The 18,367-nt window shown below is 42.0% G+C and overlaps 2 protein-coding genes across 2 annotated transcripts in view; one reads left to right on the top strand and one right to left on the bottom strand.

Annotated features, from left to right (window-relative positions):
• SPATA6L (spermatogenesis associated 6 like) overlaps positions 1-18,367 on the bottom strand; it is a 71,623-nt gene that overhangs the window by 51,480 nt on the left and 1,776 nt on the right. The window contains exons 2-3 of the mRNA XM_065908179.1: positions 6,902-6,946; positions 870-1,007 (exon numbers count right to left, since the gene is read on the bottom strand). Of these exons, the coding sequence (XP_065764251.1) occupies positions 870-1,007; positions 6,902-6,940 (177 nt within the window). The 5' untranslated portion in view covers positions 6,941-6,946. The remainder of the gene's footprint in view (positions 1-869; positions 1,008-6,901; positions 6,947-18,367) is intronic.
• Positions 1,314-4,519, top strand: PLPP6 (phospholipid phosphatase 6). The gene has a single exon (XM_065908028.1). The coding sequence runs from the start codon at positions 1,363-1,365 to the stop codon at positions 2,230-2,232; it is 870 nt and encodes a 289-aa protein (XP_065764100.1). The 5' UTR covers positions 1,314-1,362; the 3' UTR covers positions 2,233-4,519.

Here is an 18,367-nt window from a genome sequence, read left to right as displayed (position 1 = left end):
TGAAGTAGAAATCAAACCACTGGACTGTCAGGGAATTCCCATTTCCGACTCTCAGTTTGAAACATACATGTCATTTTGTGGGCACCACCAACCAGACCTTTTAAAGTGATAGGCCCTATCCTGGAGCCTTCCCACACTCATACTCTTTCCCTAAAGAAGCACCTTGGTGATACTGTTTGGGACAAAATCATAGACTTATAAAGGTTAAAACCGACTCAATCTCTAAACTCCAAAGAAAAACCTTACTGAGATTGTCAGTGACTGGATGGTAACAAAATTAATATTTCATGAAAGTGGGAAGAGGGTTAGTAACATTTGGTTGTTTACATATTTGACATTCACTGGGATGGAATCTAGTCTTTATCACTGTAGCTAAATAAACCAGATATGACCTAAGGAAACTCAGAAAATGTAAACAGCTTTCTTGTTTTGCTACAGGATTTCAGATATAGGATTTAACTAATTTGGTTAGTTCAGGGTATTTTTCTGGGCCTAAAAAGTTTGTTTTTGAGGTCTGCTAGTTTACTGATAATCTCTGTAAGAAAGTATCTCAGCTGCCTCTAACATCTCCAAAAACATTCAGAAAATGCTCTCTGCTCCAGTTAGAAAATGCCATGGGAGTTCCAAGAATAGAAAACAACCACTAGGGTACTTAGCACTAGTTTGACAGAACTTGGCTCAGATCTGGGATTCAAAGCAAGTCCTCCAACTATGGTTCTGCACTGTGCTGAGGTGCCTTCATGTAATTTTTTAAAACAAAATTCACAAAATAAGTTTATAAAAACTGTGTTCTTTATAAGAGCCAGTAAATGATCTTCAAACAACAGAATTTGAATTTCTCTGTTTAGCAATGAGAAAGTCAAGATCACCTTCTCAAACTTCATGCTTCGCTGAATCATAATAGGGAACATAGAGGGAAAGCAGTCTGTTTCCAGGTACTGATTCAGGAGGTAAACTCCAAGGAACACATCATGCTTGTCAGGAAGGAACACCCCTGGGCAAGAAATCTTAAAAAAAGAGAGAGAGAGAGAGAGAGAGAGAGAAGGGATTGTTTTGTTTTGTTTTGGCTCTATTTTCCATAACCTCCCACAAGGTCAAATCCGCCCCCCACCCCCACCCCAACCTCCGCACCACCACCAACTCTCATCTTCTTCTCTCATAGCACTACCCTCCCCTCTCCTCCCCTTGCGCAAATTGGAAATTCCAGTTTCCTCCTACGTCTCCGCCAGGTGTCACAATCGTTCTCTCCCTGGCTCCTCTCCCCGCCCCTCTGGGATGGTAGTGCGGAAGCGGAAGAGACTGCAAGGCTGGGAACCTTCTTCTTAAGCCGGTCAGGTACTGCGGTTCGCGCCGCTCGCCGAGATGCAGAGCACACGGAGGAACACCGAGGGACGCCCGCTGGGCACCTGCGACCCCAGTAGCAGCGGCAGCCCGGCCCATGGCGGCGGCAGCAGGTTCGAGTTCCAGTCCCTGCTCAGCAGCCGCGCGCCGGCCGCCGACCCCACCAGCGCCCGTCTCCGCGCGTCTGAGAGCCCAGTGCACCGCCGCGGTTCGTTCCCCTTGGCTGGGGGGGGCTCCTCCCCGGCGCCCCCGCCCCAGGTGCCCGAGGAGGACCGCATAGATCTGAACCCTTCCTTCCTGGGCATCGCCCTGCGCTCCCTCCTGGCCATCGACCTGTGGCTGTCCAAGAAGCTGGGGGTGTGCGCGGGGGAGAGCTCGTCCTGGGGCAGCATGAGGCCCCTTATGAAGCTGCTGGAGATCTCGGGACACGGCATCCCCTGGCTGCTCGGCACCCTCTACTGCCTGTCCAGGAGCGACAGCTGGGCCGGGCGCGAGGTGCTGATGAACCTGCTCTTCGCTCTGCTGCTGGACCTGCTGCTGGTGTCCCTGATCAAGGGGCTGGTCCGCAGGCGCCGCCCGGCCCACAACCAGATGGACATGTTTTTCACTGTGTCCGTGGACAAGTATTCCTTCCCTTCAGGCCATACCACCAGAGCCGCCCTAGTGTCGCGCTTCATCCTTAACCACCTGGTGCTGGCCATCCCACTGAGGGTGCTGGTGGTGCTCTGGGCCTTCATCTTGGGTCTCTCCAGGGTCATGCTGGGGCGGCACAACGTCACCGACGTGGCTTTTGGCTTTTTTCTGGGCTACATGCAGTACAGCATCGTGGACTATTGCTGGCTTTCACCGCACACTGCTCCAGTCCTCTTTGTACTGTGGAACCAACCGTGACACCATCTCAACACTGTGGCACCAGGAGATCTGAAGGTTTCCACCCCTGATGATAATGACATAAACCAGCAGCCATCATGCTTGCCCCTCTAAGGACATTTCAGGTTTCCTCTTGGGATGTCAAGTGTCCTATCATCTTAATGGGTTGCTAGGCTAGAGCACAGTGCTGACCATTACTGATCACAGCCATATTACAGAAAGCAAAAAAATCCCTCTATTATATACTTATTCAGCAACTCTATCTCTCCAGGAAAACTTCAAAGAAACCAAGTTGGAGTGATTATAATGTTGCTGCTTCTTAAAAGTTGACATCAAGAAAATTTTGTAATCCTGCAAGTCAAGATATCACCTGTAAATTGAACTTTGAAAAAAACAAAGCAACTTCATTCTGTAAATATATACATGCAAATAAGCCACATCCTTATCCTTTTCCTGAGGTAGATTTTAAACAGTATTTTAAGAGTCTATGACATACCATTAATCACTCAGCTGAGTCTGACTCTTTGTGACCCTATGGGCTATAGCCCACCAGGCTCCTCAGTCCATGAGATTCTCCAGGCAAGAATACTGGAGTGGGTTGCCTTTTCCTACTCCAGGGGATCTTCCTGACCCAGGGATGGAAACTGAGTCTCCTGCATCTGCTGCATGGATAGGCGAATTCTTTACCACTGCACCACATGGGAAGCAGAGGTAGATTTAAGCGCCTATGACATAGGTTTTTCTAATTTATTCTCTGACAATATGTTACTATACTTGGGAAGATTTCTTCTTAATCCTGATTTTCTTGGCAAGCTTTTCTAGTTTTGTCTCTTCCATCTTCACAGATTGGGTAATGGAAAAAAGAGATTACAGTACATATATTTCTCTCCTTTTCCTCTACCTCTCGAAGATCTTTAAATAGGTATTTCCCACTACCCTAATATTATCCTTCTGCATTCAGAGAACAAGCCAAGAACTTACCCGAAGAAGAAACACTTAAAAGTGGGCATATCAACAGTGCTCACAGAAAGCAAAGATGGGCTTACTGCCTCAGGCTTAATTCTGTTGACAGCAAATAGCATGACATGACAGGACAGAAAAGCGAAGCCACTGAGGAGGTCAGAGGAACTGAGTCTTGGAGGCAGGATCACCACATACTTTATCAGTGGACCAACATGGAAGGAGATGGGCCCTGCTGCCTACCATCTCTACTGAATAAAGAATAATGCTCTTTATTGAGGTAATAAAATGGAGAAATAACTTCTTTGCAATGTAAGAGCATAACCTTTCAAATATATACCACAAGGATGACCCTGTATATTAAAGCTTTTCATGTGGAATTCCATTTCTCTATATAAGCACACTTTAGGTAACAGTATTTAACTTGAAATTCATCAAGTGGAGCATACTGCTATACCAGGCACAAAGTATAACTCCAAGATTTCTGTTTATATTGACCCTCACAAAGTAGTTTATCCATGGTGCCTCCTCAATTCACAAGACCAAAGGCCAGCAAATACAGGGTGGACTCTGCTCATTATTCCTTGACTGGGAAAGATTGACGAGGAGGATGTGTGCTTTAAATGCTGCTGTGCCTGAAAATATGTACCTTTAAATTACCTATGGAATTGATGTCTTTAGATAATTTTAATAACCAATTATTTCATATTTAAAAATAGGATGATGGCATTTGATCTATCATACGGATGTACACATAGGAATCTGGAGAATGGCTGTGACAGGTAGGTTCTGACTGGGTGGAAGTGTGAATTTTCTAGTGTTTGAGGAACACTGAAAAAGGAATAGCTATTCTTCAATATAGAAATTATTTGCATTCTCACAACATCCTGAACACAGACTACCTCTTCACTTCTTGAATCAGCCAAACTGTGACACTCTAGGTGGTTTCCTTTATTTTTAGCCTTAACAGAGATCCTTTATTTTAACTGCAGCAATCTTCAGCCCAGATATTTGGAAAAAATATTTCCTCTTGTAGGATCCACAGGTCTGAGTAATGGGAAGTCAAAGTTAAGCTCACGTTATTCCTGATTATTTTTTTGGAATTCCCTATCTTGATTGTCAGGCCCTGAGTTTGCTGGTTTTTAAAGCACAGATCAATTTGTCTGATTTTTTTTTTTTTTTTTTTGGAGTATACTAAGTACTGTAGAGTTAAAAAAAAAAAAAAAAAAACACTGATTCTACTGTTAATTAATTGTACACTGATGAATTCCTTTTAAAAGTCAAAATAAAATTCACCAGTAATGTTGAATGAAGTGAGATGAAAACTGTTTAACTTTTTTGCCTTGATGAGGAGGAATACTGTTTACCACTCAGTTTCTCATGAATTCCTTCATCTTACTGAACAACTGTGAGAGTTCACAACTGATACAGCACACTTGATATAGTCAGTCCTATTTGCTGTCAGCAAAGTGGGTCAAATCCAGGAAATTTCCATCTTTCTTTCAGAGTGGCATATAAGAGGAAATCACAGCACTTGTCACTTATATGGAGATCAGCCCTGGGTGTTCATTAGTAGGACTGATTTTGAAGCTGAAACTCCAATACTTTGGCCACCTGATGCAAAGAACCGACTCATTTGAAAAGACCTGATGCTGGGAAAGATTGAAGGCAGGAGGAGAAGGGGACGACAGAGGATGAGATGGATGGCATCACTGACTCAATGGACATGGGTTTGGGTGTACTCTGGGAGTTGGTGATGGATAGGAAGGCCTGGCATGCTGTGGTTCATGGGGTCACAAAGAGTCAGACATGACTGTGTGACTGAACTGAACTGAACCAGATTTTCCATGGTTGTAAACTGTTGATCTTGGGCTTATAATCATGTCCAGTAGAAAAGTCCCTTAGAGCTTTCAGGGAAAGCCACATGACAGTCTGTCACCAACTACAGGATTGGAAAATGGAAGCTGAAATAAGGAATCAGTTCAGTTCAGTCGCTCAGTCATGTGTGACTCTTTTCAACCCCATGGACTGCAGCATGCCAAGCTTCCCTGTCCATCACCAACTCCTGTAGCCTGCTCAAACTCATGTCCATCAAGTTGGTGATGCCATCTAACCATCTCATCCTCTGTCGTACCCTTCTCCTACTTTCAGTCTTTCCCAACATCAAGGTCTTCTCCAATGAGTCAGTTCTTTGCATCAGGTGGCCAAAGTATTGGGAGTTTCAGCTTCAGCATCAGTCCTTCCAATGAATATTCAGGATTGATTTCCTTTAGGACTGACTGGTTTGATCTCCTTGCAGTCCAAGGGACTCTCAAGAGTCTTCTCCAACACCACAGTTCAAAAGCATCAGTTCTTTGGCGCCCAGCTTTCTTTATAGTCCAACTCTCACATCCATACATGACTACTAGAAAAACCATAGCTTTGACTATATGGACCTCTGTCAGGAAAGTAATGTCTCTGCTTTTTTATATGTTGTCTAGGTTGACCATAGCTTTTCTTCCAAGGGGCAAGCATCTTTTAATTTCATGGCTGCAGTCACCATCTTCAGTGATTTCAGAGCCCAAGAAAAGAACTTCTCTCACTGTTTACATTGTTTCTCCATCTATTTGCCATGGAATGATCAGATGGATGCCATGATCTTAGTTTTCCGAATGTTGAGCTTTAGCCAACTTTTTCACTCTCCTCTTTCACTTTCATCAAGAGGCTCTTTAGTTCCTCTTAACTTTCTGCCATAGGGTGGTGTCATCTCCATATCTGAGGTTATTGATATTTCTCCCAGCAATCTTGATTCCAGCTTGTGTCATCCAGCCTGGCATTTCGCATGATGGACTCTGCATATAAGTTAAATAAGCAGGGTAACAATATACAGTCTTGACATACTCCTTTCCCAATTTGGAACCAGTCTGTTGTTCCATGTCCGGTTCTAACTGTTGCTTCTTGACCTGCATACAGATTTCTCAGGAGGCAGGTACAGTGGTCTGGTATTTCCACCACTTGAAGAATTTTCCACTGTTTGTTGTGAACTACACATTCAAAGGCTTTGGCATAATCAATAAAGCAGTAGATGTTTTTTCTGGAACTCTTGCGTTTTCTATGATCCAATGGATGTTGGCAATTTGATAATACGGAATGACTTATTTGATAATAAGGAAATAAGGAATGACTGGTCCAAAGAGGAAAAATGAAGTCACTTTGCCAGAGCACCTCACTTAAGCAGGTTTCAGTGGATAATTATTAAACAGTTATTGATTGATTTCCTTTTTGGAATTAGCAAGCCAGAACCATCTGTAGAGAAAGTAGCTTAGAAAATTTTTGACTGGTTTATAGAGGTGGCAAATTATCAGGACATGATGGGGCTTTTTGAAAGTAAAATCTTCCCTGGTTATTTAAAGGAGGGGCTTTTTAATCTCAAAAATCTGTATCCCAGAAAATAAAACCCAAAAAATAAAATCTTGGGACTTAATGCAAGGTTGTTTTAAATGAAAAGAATATTTTCACATAAAGCTAAGAAAGAAGTTGGCTTGGAGTGGGGAAGGGAGGGCAGTGGAAAGAGGCTGATCCGAATTAAAGGTTAGATTCTGTCAGAAAGACCAATGTAAAGACTCTTAGGGACAGAGATTCAATTAATGATGTGTGGGGGACGAGGGGTGGTGAAAAAGACCGGGAAAAAGAACCCCGAGGAAAGAGTGTGATTTGGGGCAAAGAGGGGAGGTTCGTCGGTCTCTCTTACCGCCCGGATCTGAAGTTCCACCACCACCTCCAAAGGCATAGTTCCCTACGTGGGTGAAAGGGCAGGAATGAAAAGACCCTTTAGTGCTGAGCCTTGGAGCGATTTTCTTAGTTTAACTCAATCCCTGGAGCAAACGTTCCCAGCAGTTTCCACAGCCCCTCCCCACCCCCTTGTAACCCCATCAGTCCTCCGCCCCCAACCCAGGTCCCTCCCACCAGGACTGGTCTCACACGGCAGGAGCTGGAGCCAAGGCTTCCAGAAGGCAGAAGCGTCGCGTTGCCATGGACACTCAAACGCGCACCCTTCCACCCTGGAATGCGCCAGAGGTCCCTGCGCGCACGCGGTACGTCCCTGTGTACTGCCCCGGTCGCCTGATCAAGAGATGCCAAGACTCCTAGTTTCCTTTCCGCCAGTCTTTCCATCAACTCTTTAGGGCCCCAATCACTAGGTTAAAATATTTACAGTGTCCATTCTAAAAGTTTAGTGTTATCATAGTTCCCTTATGATTTAAAGCGCAGCCTGTTTTTAGTAGCTATATGACCCCCAAGCCCTGGAAATTCTGTAACAATCCCAATTAATATAGATGGGGCTTCCTTGGTGGCTCAGTGGTAAAGAATCTACCTGCAATGCAAGAGAGGCAAGAGATGCAGGTTCGATCCCCAGGTAAGAACGATCCCCTGGCGAAGGAAATAGCAACCCACTCCAATATTCTTGCCTAGAGAATCCCAGGGACAGAGGAGCCTGGTGGGCTACAGTTCATGGGGTCACAAAGAGTCCGACAGAACTAAGCACAGCATACAGCACAGCAGAGGTACTCTCTTATGAAATGTTACCTCCTCATGTTTGGTTCAGAAAACATGGCCACGCACTGTCAATAAGAAATGAAACCCATGTTAACTGAAAATGCAAGGACAACTCTTAGAGAAGTTTAAAAGTTAGGTATCCTGTTCTAGTCACAATAGAAATATTTTTCAGTCTCTCCGCTGGGATTTAGTTAACTTAAAGCAAGCACTGAATTACATTAACTCCCAATCAGTAGTTACCATAGTTGCCAAAGCCAGGGTTACACTGTAAAAACCATCAGAGGTAGAAGGCAGGCCAAGTTCTTAACCAGAAGAGAAAAAATCATTTTTTTCCCTATTCACTGTATTTAAGACAAAAAAGAAGAAAAAGAGGGAGTGGCTGCTTCTAGCTAATCAAAAAAAAAATCTGGGAGGATCAATACTCTCTCTAAAAAGCAAACAACAAAATGTATTGGAATTTAGTCATTTATTACTAATATTTTGCATTAGAGATTTATACAAATAGTAGAAATTTGAGTGTATAAAGATAACCTGAGACAAGAATTAAGTATTCATTTTGGCAACCAGAATGCCTTTCCCTAGGGAAAAACTCATTATGATGAACGAAGATGTATTGTGTCCATATCCAGTGCTCAATGATCTGTCTGTCTGCATATGGAGAGGCACAACCAGTGGGTACTTACAATATCTAGAGCACTGATTTGTCAGCTCACAACAGCTTGCTAGCACCCTTACTAATGAAGTTATATACAGGGACAGGACCTGCCCTGACCCTCACAAAGTGCATCATCAACACCAATGCCAAGATATCAAGGAGACTGACAAACAAAACCTGAATATTAAATATGGACATGGCTAGACAAAATAGAAGGGAGGAATCAATCTTTCTTGAGAACCTGCAAAATGCTAGGGTTGCATATGGTAATTAAATTATTATTGTTATCTCCACAATAACGTTTTGAAGGAGATATTATCCTTATTTACAGATGCAGAATCTGAGGCCAGACAACCATTTGTCCAACATCACACAGTTGAAGGGAAGGAGCCACCCTTGAATCCAGGTGTGCCCTACCATGTCATTGCCCTTGCAACAATCTATTGATCCCGAGACACAGTGTCCCATTCTATGCTCTTCCTAGCCCTTAACTGGATTCTTCTCCCGTAACTGGACTCTCTTTGATAAAACTGAAATCTCCTTGCTTGGCTCCTAAGACACAGCCCTTTTCTGGTTCCCCTCCAACTCTGTGGCCATTTTTCCTCTGTCTCTATTCATCCTTCTCTCCCTGGCAAAGCAGTGTTTCTGGTTCTTTCTTTTCCTCACTCTATATTCTTTACCGAGGGTATCATCCGATGTAGGAATGGATTACCAAATGTACACAGATTTACATATCCCACCCAAGCTTCTCTTATGTTCTCCCAGACAAGGTGGAATCTATTACATATATATATATATATGTAATACATATTACACATATATGTATCTATGTATGTGTGTGTGTGTGTGTGTATATATATGTATATGTATATATATATATATATGTTTTTGTTTCTCAGTCTCTAATTGATGTCCGAATCTTTGCAACCCCATGGACTACAGCACACTAGGCTACCCTGTCGTTCCCAATCTTTTGGAGTTTGCTCTTCCTTTGTGTGTGTGTGTGTGTATAAGGAAATGGCAACCCACTCCAGTATTCTTGCCTGGAGAATCCCATGGACAGAGAATCCCTGGCAGGCTACAGTCCAGATGGTCTCAAGAGACGGACACAACTTATCAATTAAACCACTGTGTGTGTGTGTGTGTGTGTGTGTGGGTGTGGGTGTGGGTGTGTGGGTGTGTGTGTATTCTCGTTCTGGAAACTGCAACAATAGCAGTTTTCATTTGTTCCTGTGATTGTTGATTACTATTTGTCTCTGTGAACTGTCAGCTCTGCATGGCTAAGTTTATATCCTAAATACCTAACATAGTAGATGCTCAATAATTATCCTGATCAGATGTTAAGTACAGAGATGGCCAAACCAGTCTATAGGGTTTAAAGTATATGCATAACAGGAGGGCCCACCACTACAGTGCAAACTAAAGAAGCAAAATGGGAAAGGACTGAGCACAGCTACCTGTGCTAATCTGCCACAGGGGTATTTCATGAATTGACAGGAAATATTTGACTCTGTTCATTTTCCCCACCACAATTACTTGAGGCACTCAGCTGCCAGAGAGATGCATAAGTTGCTCCATACACAATGCCTCTGGCACACATGGCCACCTCCACTTGGAGACCAAGCAAAACCACTGGACTGTCACCACTTACAGAGACTGGCTTTACCAGCTGCGTAGGCACCTGTGTAGGTGGCAGAACTGAACAACTGTTATTCCCAGAGTGTTTCTGCAGTGCATTCTGGTCAGCAGTTAAACAGCATTGCAGAAATGACACATCAGTAATACATCCTACTCACATCATGGCCACTGCCAAGAAAATGGTGCATGCCCCAGAGGGGAATTTTCCAAAGAGTTCATTTCAATGAGCAAAGAAGAAAAGTATGAGAGAGAATTATAGCTGAGATTTTCCTTTTATCTAAAATAATTTAACTACAGGACACTAAATTGTAAATATTTCTTTTCAAATAATGTAGGAAGGAGAATTAACATGAGAGAAGGAAACCGTTTTTTAAAAAGGGAACTACTAGTGGCAGGAATGTGTGAAAATACATTCATATGTTGTTATAGGAGTGTAAATACATAAAGTGTATTAATTTCCTATGACTACTAAAACAAACCACCACAACTTCATGACTTAAAGCAAGAAAAATGTATACCTTTTCATTTTGTGCATCAGAAATCCAACACAGAGCTTTAAAAGCAAAATGTGAGGGCTTCATTCCTTGCCTTTTCAAGGGGGCTGCCTTCATTCCTTGGCTCATAGCTCCCTTCCTTCATCGTCAAAGTGAGCAACATTGAACCAAGTCTTTTTCATCCTACCATCTTTCTGGTTCCACTTTTAATGACCTTTGCAACAATACAGGACCCACTATATAATCCAGGTCAATTTCCCAATTTTGAGGTCAGCATATTAGAAATCTTAATTCCATCTGCAAGTTGATCTGTCATGGAAGGTAATAATATTCCCAGGTTCCAGGGATTAGGACATGGATATCTTTGGGGCCATTATTCTATCACATATAACTTCTCTGGAAAGCAATTTGTTAATATCTATCAAAATTTTTTATTTGACTCAGGAATTCTACTGATATTAATAGGAATACATATATATGGGTATACTTTCACAAGTATACAAAAACATATGCTGCAACACTACTTGTAGTTAAAAAATACAGGAAACCATATAGAGGTTCATTAAGTATGGTCAATTAAATCAACTATGGTTAGGCCTCAGTGGCGGCGGCGTGGCACAGGAGCAGCCGAGAGGAGACACCCCACATCCAAGGTCATGAGTGGCGGCCAAGAAGAGATACCCCACATCCAAATTCAGGAGTGGTGGCCATGAGGAGATATCGCATGTCCAAGGTCAGGAGCAGCAGTTTGCTAGAGCAGCCGTGAAGAGAAATCCCACGTCCAAGGTAAGAGAAACCCAAGTAAGATGGTAGGCGCTGAGAGAGGGCATCAGAGGGGAGACAGACTGAAGCCACAATCACAGACAACTAGACAATCTGATCACATGGACCACAGCCTTGTCTAATTCAATGAAACTAAGCCATGCCATGTGGGGCTACCCAAAACAGATGGGTCATGGTGGATAGGTCTGACAGAATGTGGTCCACTGGAGAAGGGAATGGCAAACCACTTCAGTATTCTTGCCTTGAGAACCCCATGAACAGTATGAAAAGGCAAAAGATATGACACTGAAAGATGAACTCCCCAGGTCGGTAGGTGCCCAATATGCTACTGGAGAAATAACTCCAGAAAGAATGAAGGGATGGAGCTAAAGCAAAAACAGCTCCCAGTTGTGGATGTGACTGGTGACAGAAGCAAGGTCTGATGCTGTAAAGAGCAATATTGCATAGGAACCTGGAATGTTAGGTCCATGAATCAAGGCAAATTGGAAATGGTCAAACAGGAGATGGCAAGAGTGAATGTCAACATTCTAGGAATCAGCAAACTAACATGGACTGGAATGGGTGAATTTAACTCAGATGCCCATTATATCTACTACTGTGGGCAAGAATCCCTTAGAAGAAATGGAGTAGCCCTCATAGTCAACAAAAGAGCCCGAAATGCAGTAATTGGATGCAATCTCAAAAATGACAGAATGATCTCTGTTCGTTTTTAAGGCAAACCAGTCAATATCACAGTAATCCAACCCTATGCCCCAACCAGTAATGCTGAAGAAGCTGAAAAGTTCTATGAAGACCTACAAGACCTTTTAGAACTAACACCCAAAAAAGATGTCTTTTTCATTATAGGGGTCTGGAATGCAAAAGTAGGAAGTCAAGAAACACCTGGAGTAACAGGCAAATTTGGCCTTGGATTACAGAATGAAACAGAGCAAAGGCTAATAAGAGTTTTGCCAAGAGAACACACTGGTCATAGCAAACACCCTCTTCCAACAACACAAGAGAAGACTCTACATATAGACATCACCAGATGGTCAGTGCTGAAATCAGACTGATGATATTCTTTGCAGCCAAAGATGGAGAAGCTCTATACAGTCAGCAAAAACAAGACCAGGAGCTAGCTGTGGCTCAGATCATGAACTCTTTATTGCCAAATTCAGACTAAAATTGAAGAAAGTAGGGAAAACCACTAGATCATTCAGGTATGATCTAAATCAAATCCCTTATGATTACACAGTGGAAATGAGAAATAGATTTAAGGGACTAGATCTGTTAGATGAACTATGGATTGAGGTTCATGACATTGTACAGAAGACAGGGATTAAGACCATCCCCATGGAAAAGAAATGCAAAAAAAGCAAAACAGCTATCTGAGGAGGCCTTCCAAATAGCTATGAAAAGAAGAGAAGCAAAAAGCAAAGGAGAAAAGGAAAGATATACCCATTTGAATGAAGAGTTCCAAAGAATAGCAAGGAGAGATAAGAAAGGCTTCCTCAGCAAGCAATACAAAGAAATAGAGGAAAACAACAGAATGGGAAAGACTAGAGATAACTTCAAGAAAATTAGAGATATCAAGGGAACATTTCACGCAAATATGGGTTCGATAAAGGACAGAAATGGTATGGACCTAACGGAAGCAGAAGATATTAAGAAGAGGTGGCAGGAACACACAGAAAAACTGTACAAACAAAGATCTTCACGACCCAGATAATCACAATGGCGTGATCACTCACCTAGGGCCAGACATCTTGGAATGTGAAGTCAAGTGGGCCTTAGAAAGCATCACTACGAACAAAGCTAGTGGATATGATGGAATTCCAGTTGAGCTATTTCAAATCCTAAAAGATGATGCTGTGAAAGTGCTGCACTCAATATGCCCGCAAATTTGGAAAACTCAGCAGTGGCCACAGGACTGGAAAAGGTCAGTTTTCATTCCAATCCCAAAGAAAGGCAATCCCAAAGAATGCTCAAACTATGACTGAGTGACTGAACTGACTGATGGTTAAGTGTCAAGATGGAACAGAATGCAACATAAGAAAAGAATAAAGCAAAGCTGCAAGTCCCAGCAGTAAAAACTCTAACATACAAGACTAAGAGGGGGGAAAAAAAAGCACAGAACAAAAATGTGTAAAGTGTGCTGCCATTTGGAAGACAAAGAGAATATGATGTGTACATATGTTCTAAGAATATTTCTGAAAGGAAAATCTAGAAACTACTAACGGTGGTTGTCTCTGGGAAAGAACCTAGAGTAGAGAGATAGAAAACTCACTTTTCATTGAATAGCCCTCCGCTCAGTTCAGTTCAGTCATTCAGTCGTGTCTGACTCTTTGTGACCCCATAAATCACAGCACGCCAGGCCTCCCTGTCCATCACCAACTCCCGGAGTTTACTCAAACTCATGTCCATCGAGTCGGTGATACCATCCAACCATATCATCCTCTGTCGTCCCCTTCTCCTCATGCTCCCAATCCCTCCCAGCATCAGGGGAACAGCCTTAGGTACTTTTCAAATAATTTTGTAAAATATTTGCATTATCTAGTCTGAAAACGAAAGCAAATTAAAACAAGTAGAGGGGCCTCCCTGGTGGATCAATGGTAAAGAATCCGCCTGCCAAAGCAGGAGACAGGGGTTCAACCCCCGGTCAGGGAAGATCCCGCATGCCATGGAGCAATTAATTAGCCCATGTGCCACAATTACTGAGCCTGTGCTCTAGAGCCCAGGAGCTGCAACTACTAAAGCCTGCGTACTCCAGAGCTTGTGCTCTGCAACAAGAGAACCTACTGCAGTGAGAAGCCCACACCCTGAAACAGTAGCCCCTACTTAGCACAACTAGAGAAAAGCCCAGGCAGCAACAAAGACCCAGCACAGCCATAATAAATAAATAAACAAGTAGAAAATATAAAACAACAGGAAGGATAAATATGGGATAATAGGAAGAACCAGGAGCTGGCTTCTTCAGCACTGGGGCTCCATCTTGTATACTGCATGCTGTGAGAATACACATGCAAGTGTGGCTGCTTTTGCTTCCAGGGTATCTTACTCTGTGATCCCTGGCTGTCTCAGGAATTCTAAAGCCCCTGAAATGATAAGCAACTTTTTATGTACATGCATAGGTGCATTTTCTAGGAAAAGACCCTGTAATTGTCATTGGGCCACCCATATTATCTGACAAGCGGCAGATAAGGAAAGTGGAGCTCTTCTCTCCATCACATTCATGCACACTTATTAGAGCCACTTGTCTCTACAAGGTCAGTGTATTCAATAAAAAGTGAGAAAGATCTTCAATGTCCTGTCCTAGGCCATTAGTTTATGTCTGGACTCAAGACACGTTAGACTCTAGAATCTTTTGTGCCAGTGAATTCTTCATTAGTCAATGTGAATAACACCAGTAAATTGAGTTTTCAAAGTGAGTTGTTCATTAGGATTTGTGAGAAATGCCTTCAAGGCAGGGGGTGGGGGAGGGGAGGAACCTCAAGTACCTAAAACAATCTGGATTATTTCAGCAATAACACAATGCCAGATTACTGATTTTTTTCTTTAAGTGCAGGCCCAGTTTCAAGACTCGGGAACTAATTTTTTTTTTTTAATGTTTCTCCTTCTACAAGGAATTTCTCTGAAATGTTTTTTTAACAGATTCTTACAGTCTGATACATACATGAGAAAAGTTTACCTTTCTGGTTTTTACTATAAATATATAAAAGAGCTCAATGAGCTATGTTGGGCTCTTTCCTTGTTCTCATAAACTGCATAAAGATGAAGCTTATATATACATATATTATAAAAATCTTAAAATCACATCCTTTAGGGGAACGTCATATTAGAGGGATCAGGCTGTCACCGTATGAATCCAATGATCAATCTTAACCTCACTAAAGGTGATATCATATGTCTTCTTCCTATGTAATTCATAGGAAGCACTTTTGACAAGAAAGGTGAAGCTGAATACAATTGAGACTCCAGAGCTGCAGGACCTAGTAAGGTAGTCACATATGGCTATTTAAATTTAAATTAACTAAAACTAAATAAAAATTAAAATTCAGTTCCTTATTCACACTGCTGCTGCTGCTAAGTTACTTCTGTCGTGTCTGACTCTGTGTGACCCCATAGATGGCAGCCCATCAGGCTCCCCCGTCCCTGGGATTCTCCAGGCAAGAACACTGGACTGGGTTGCCATTTCCTTCTCCAGTGCATGAAAGTGAAAAGTGAAAGTGAAGTCGTTCAGTGGTGTCCTGTCCGACTCTTACCGACCCCATGGACCACAGCCTACCAGGCTCCTCCGTCCACGGGATTTTCTAGGCAAGAGTACTGGGGTGGGGTGCCATTGCTTCTCCGTTACTCAAACTAGTCCCCTCTAAAGTGCTCAATAGCCACAATGGCGAATGGCTACTGTATTGGATAGTGCAAGTAGAATATTCCTATAATTACAGAAACTTCTATTGAGCAGTGTTGCTCTAGAGCTAACTTCACTTCACAGAGGTTAGAGAAATATGTTAATGACATCACAAGAAAGCAAACACACATATCTAGAATGTGAAACATCCCATAAGACAACTAACCCAGTTAACCTGCAACAAGTCAATGATATTTAAAAAAAAAAAAAAGGAAGTGGGGAGGAGAAATGTTCTAGATTAAAAGATACAAGCTCTGGCAACCAAATGCAATATGTGGACTCTGTTGGAACACTGTTTAGACAAATCAACTTAAATAGAATATTTAACACTTTTGGGGAAATTTGATTATGGTTATAATACCAAGCAATTAATTAATTAATCAAAATTAATTTTGATAGGTATGATAATGTCCCTTTGTTTATGGAAGCCAAATATCAATACTGTTTAGAGATGAATACTAAAGTATGTAGCAGAAAAGATCTCAAGTTTAAGGCTTTGTTTCCAAATACTCCCACAAATGAATAAAATGAATAAAGGAAACGTAGCAAAATATTTGTAATTGTTAACCTGGTGATGGATATAAGGAATATACTATAATTCTATACTTTTGTGTACTTAAAAATATTCATAGTAACAATTTAAAAATCTTTAACACATACTTAAATAGGAAAAGTAATCATATCTTTATGTAACTTTCATTGTCTTAAAATAGTCCATCAAAAGAGGATTCTTGGTGGCATCACTATGAATTCCCTTCAACAGAAGTCTTGCTGTTGGTCACTAAATCTGTCTGACTCTTTTGCAACCCCATGGACTGTAGCCCACCAGACTCCTCTGTCCATGGCATTTCTCAGGCTAGAATACTGGGGAGTGGATTGCCATTTCCTTCTCCAGGGAGATCGTCCCAATTCAGGGATCAAACCTGTGTCTCCTACACTGGCAGGTAGATTCTTTACCAATGCGCCACCAGGGAAGCCCAACAGAAGTCTTACATAAACTCAAAGAGAAAACATGGTGGAACTATTTACCTTAAATTCAGATAACATGAGAAAATTATTGTGGTGTGTAGTACTTTATAAGTAGTTTAAAAAAGAAGCAATGCGTTAAAAAGAACCATGGTCTCTGCCTGAACAGCCAAAAGAGAGGCTGGCAATTTGAGTATTTCTTTAAGCATACATACTTCTTGAGAATTTCTCCCAAGAATCAGGAATGCTTCTAGAGAAGGAACTAAATTGCAACTGAACAGCTTTTAACAATCTTGAAGTCATTTGGGATCTGGACTTAGCACGAGCTCTACTTCACAAACTTTTATCAGAGTTCATGAGTCAAACTCCTATTACTCTCAGCTTGTACTTTGACTGATTGGCATTTGTAGGCTCAATACTTACTTAATGATACTTTACAAAACCTTCCACAAGGACTGCCCTTGGGTATTCTGGACAACATACGTAATCTACATTTTTCCATTGTAAAGTAATTTCTATTCAGGAAAAATTAATTTGCTCCTTTGAGTTTCATCTGGCTAGTTCTATGTCCATGGAAGTAACAGGCTAATTATGACCAAAAGCAATTTCCAAGGAATTATATTATCCAATATAAGAAAGCAGAAAAGAGTCTGATTTAGTTCCAAGAATTGTAAAAAGTATCTACTGTACTTGGGCACAAGATTTAGGCCCCAAAGTCAGCCATGGCTAAGATGAGGCTACTTATATCCACCCTATCTTCTCCTACCAAAACATAATTCTTTCCATTCCCATTTTACCCTCTTTTATCTGTGTGTAATCCTACACCTTTCTTTTCATACTTGTTTCCATTCATTTGTTCCCTATTCATCCATCCCGCACACATTATTGAGTATCTATTATGTGCTAGGTACCATTCTGGACAATGGAGGTACAAGACTGAACAAGAAACAATCTATGCCCTTGTGAACCTCACTTGCTAGTCAGGCACAAAGTGAAAGTGAAAGTCACTCAGTCATGTTCAACTCTTTGTGACCCCACGGACTATACAGTCCATGGAATTCTCCAGGCCAGAATACTGGAGTGGGTAGCCTTTCCCTTCTCCAGGGGATCTTCCCAACCAAGAGATTGAACCCAGGTCTCCCATATTGCAGGCAGATTCTTTACCACTTGAGCCACCAGGGAAGCCCAAGAATACTGGAGTAGGTAGCCTATCCCTTCTCCAGCGGATCTTCCGAACCCAGGAACCGAACAAGGGTCTCCTGCATTGCAGGCAGATTCTTTACCAGCTGAGCCACTAGCTGGGTAAGAAATAAAATAAATACGTGACTACAGATAAGTTAATAACAGTGTGACAAATACTAGGAAGGAAATGCCAAGTCAGGAGTGAGATAAAAAGTTACAGGGTAGAGGGAATAAGAACCTAATTGCAACTCAGTGGACAGGTCAGCCTAAAGGTATGACAGTTGATCTAAGATCTAAAAAGAAAAGCACCATTAAGAAGACTTTTAAAGAGCAAACATACTCCAGCAAAGGGAACAACACATGTGGAAGGCCAGGAGTCAGGAAAGAAATTGATACAGTTGAGGAACTGAAAGGCCAATGAGCATACTAAGAGAAACTTGGGCAGGGGGTGGAGGAAGTTAAGAAATTAACTCAAGAGTTAGGCTAGCACTAGACAGGGTTAGTGTTGTGTGAAAGACAACGTGATTGCCTCCCTAAGAGCCATAAGCTCTTTTTCTT

Source organism: Muntiacus reevesi, chromosome 17 (genome assembly GCF_963930625.1).
Source record: "Muntiacus reevesi chromosome 17, mMunRee1.1, whole genome shotgun sequence".
NCBI classification, from domain to species: Eukaryota; Metazoa; Chordata; class Mammalia; order Artiodactyla; family Cervidae; genus Muntiacus; species Muntiacus reevesi.
The sequence above is the reverse complement of the archived record's forward strand: the minus strand, read 5'-3'. Positions and strand labels throughout refer to the sequence as shown.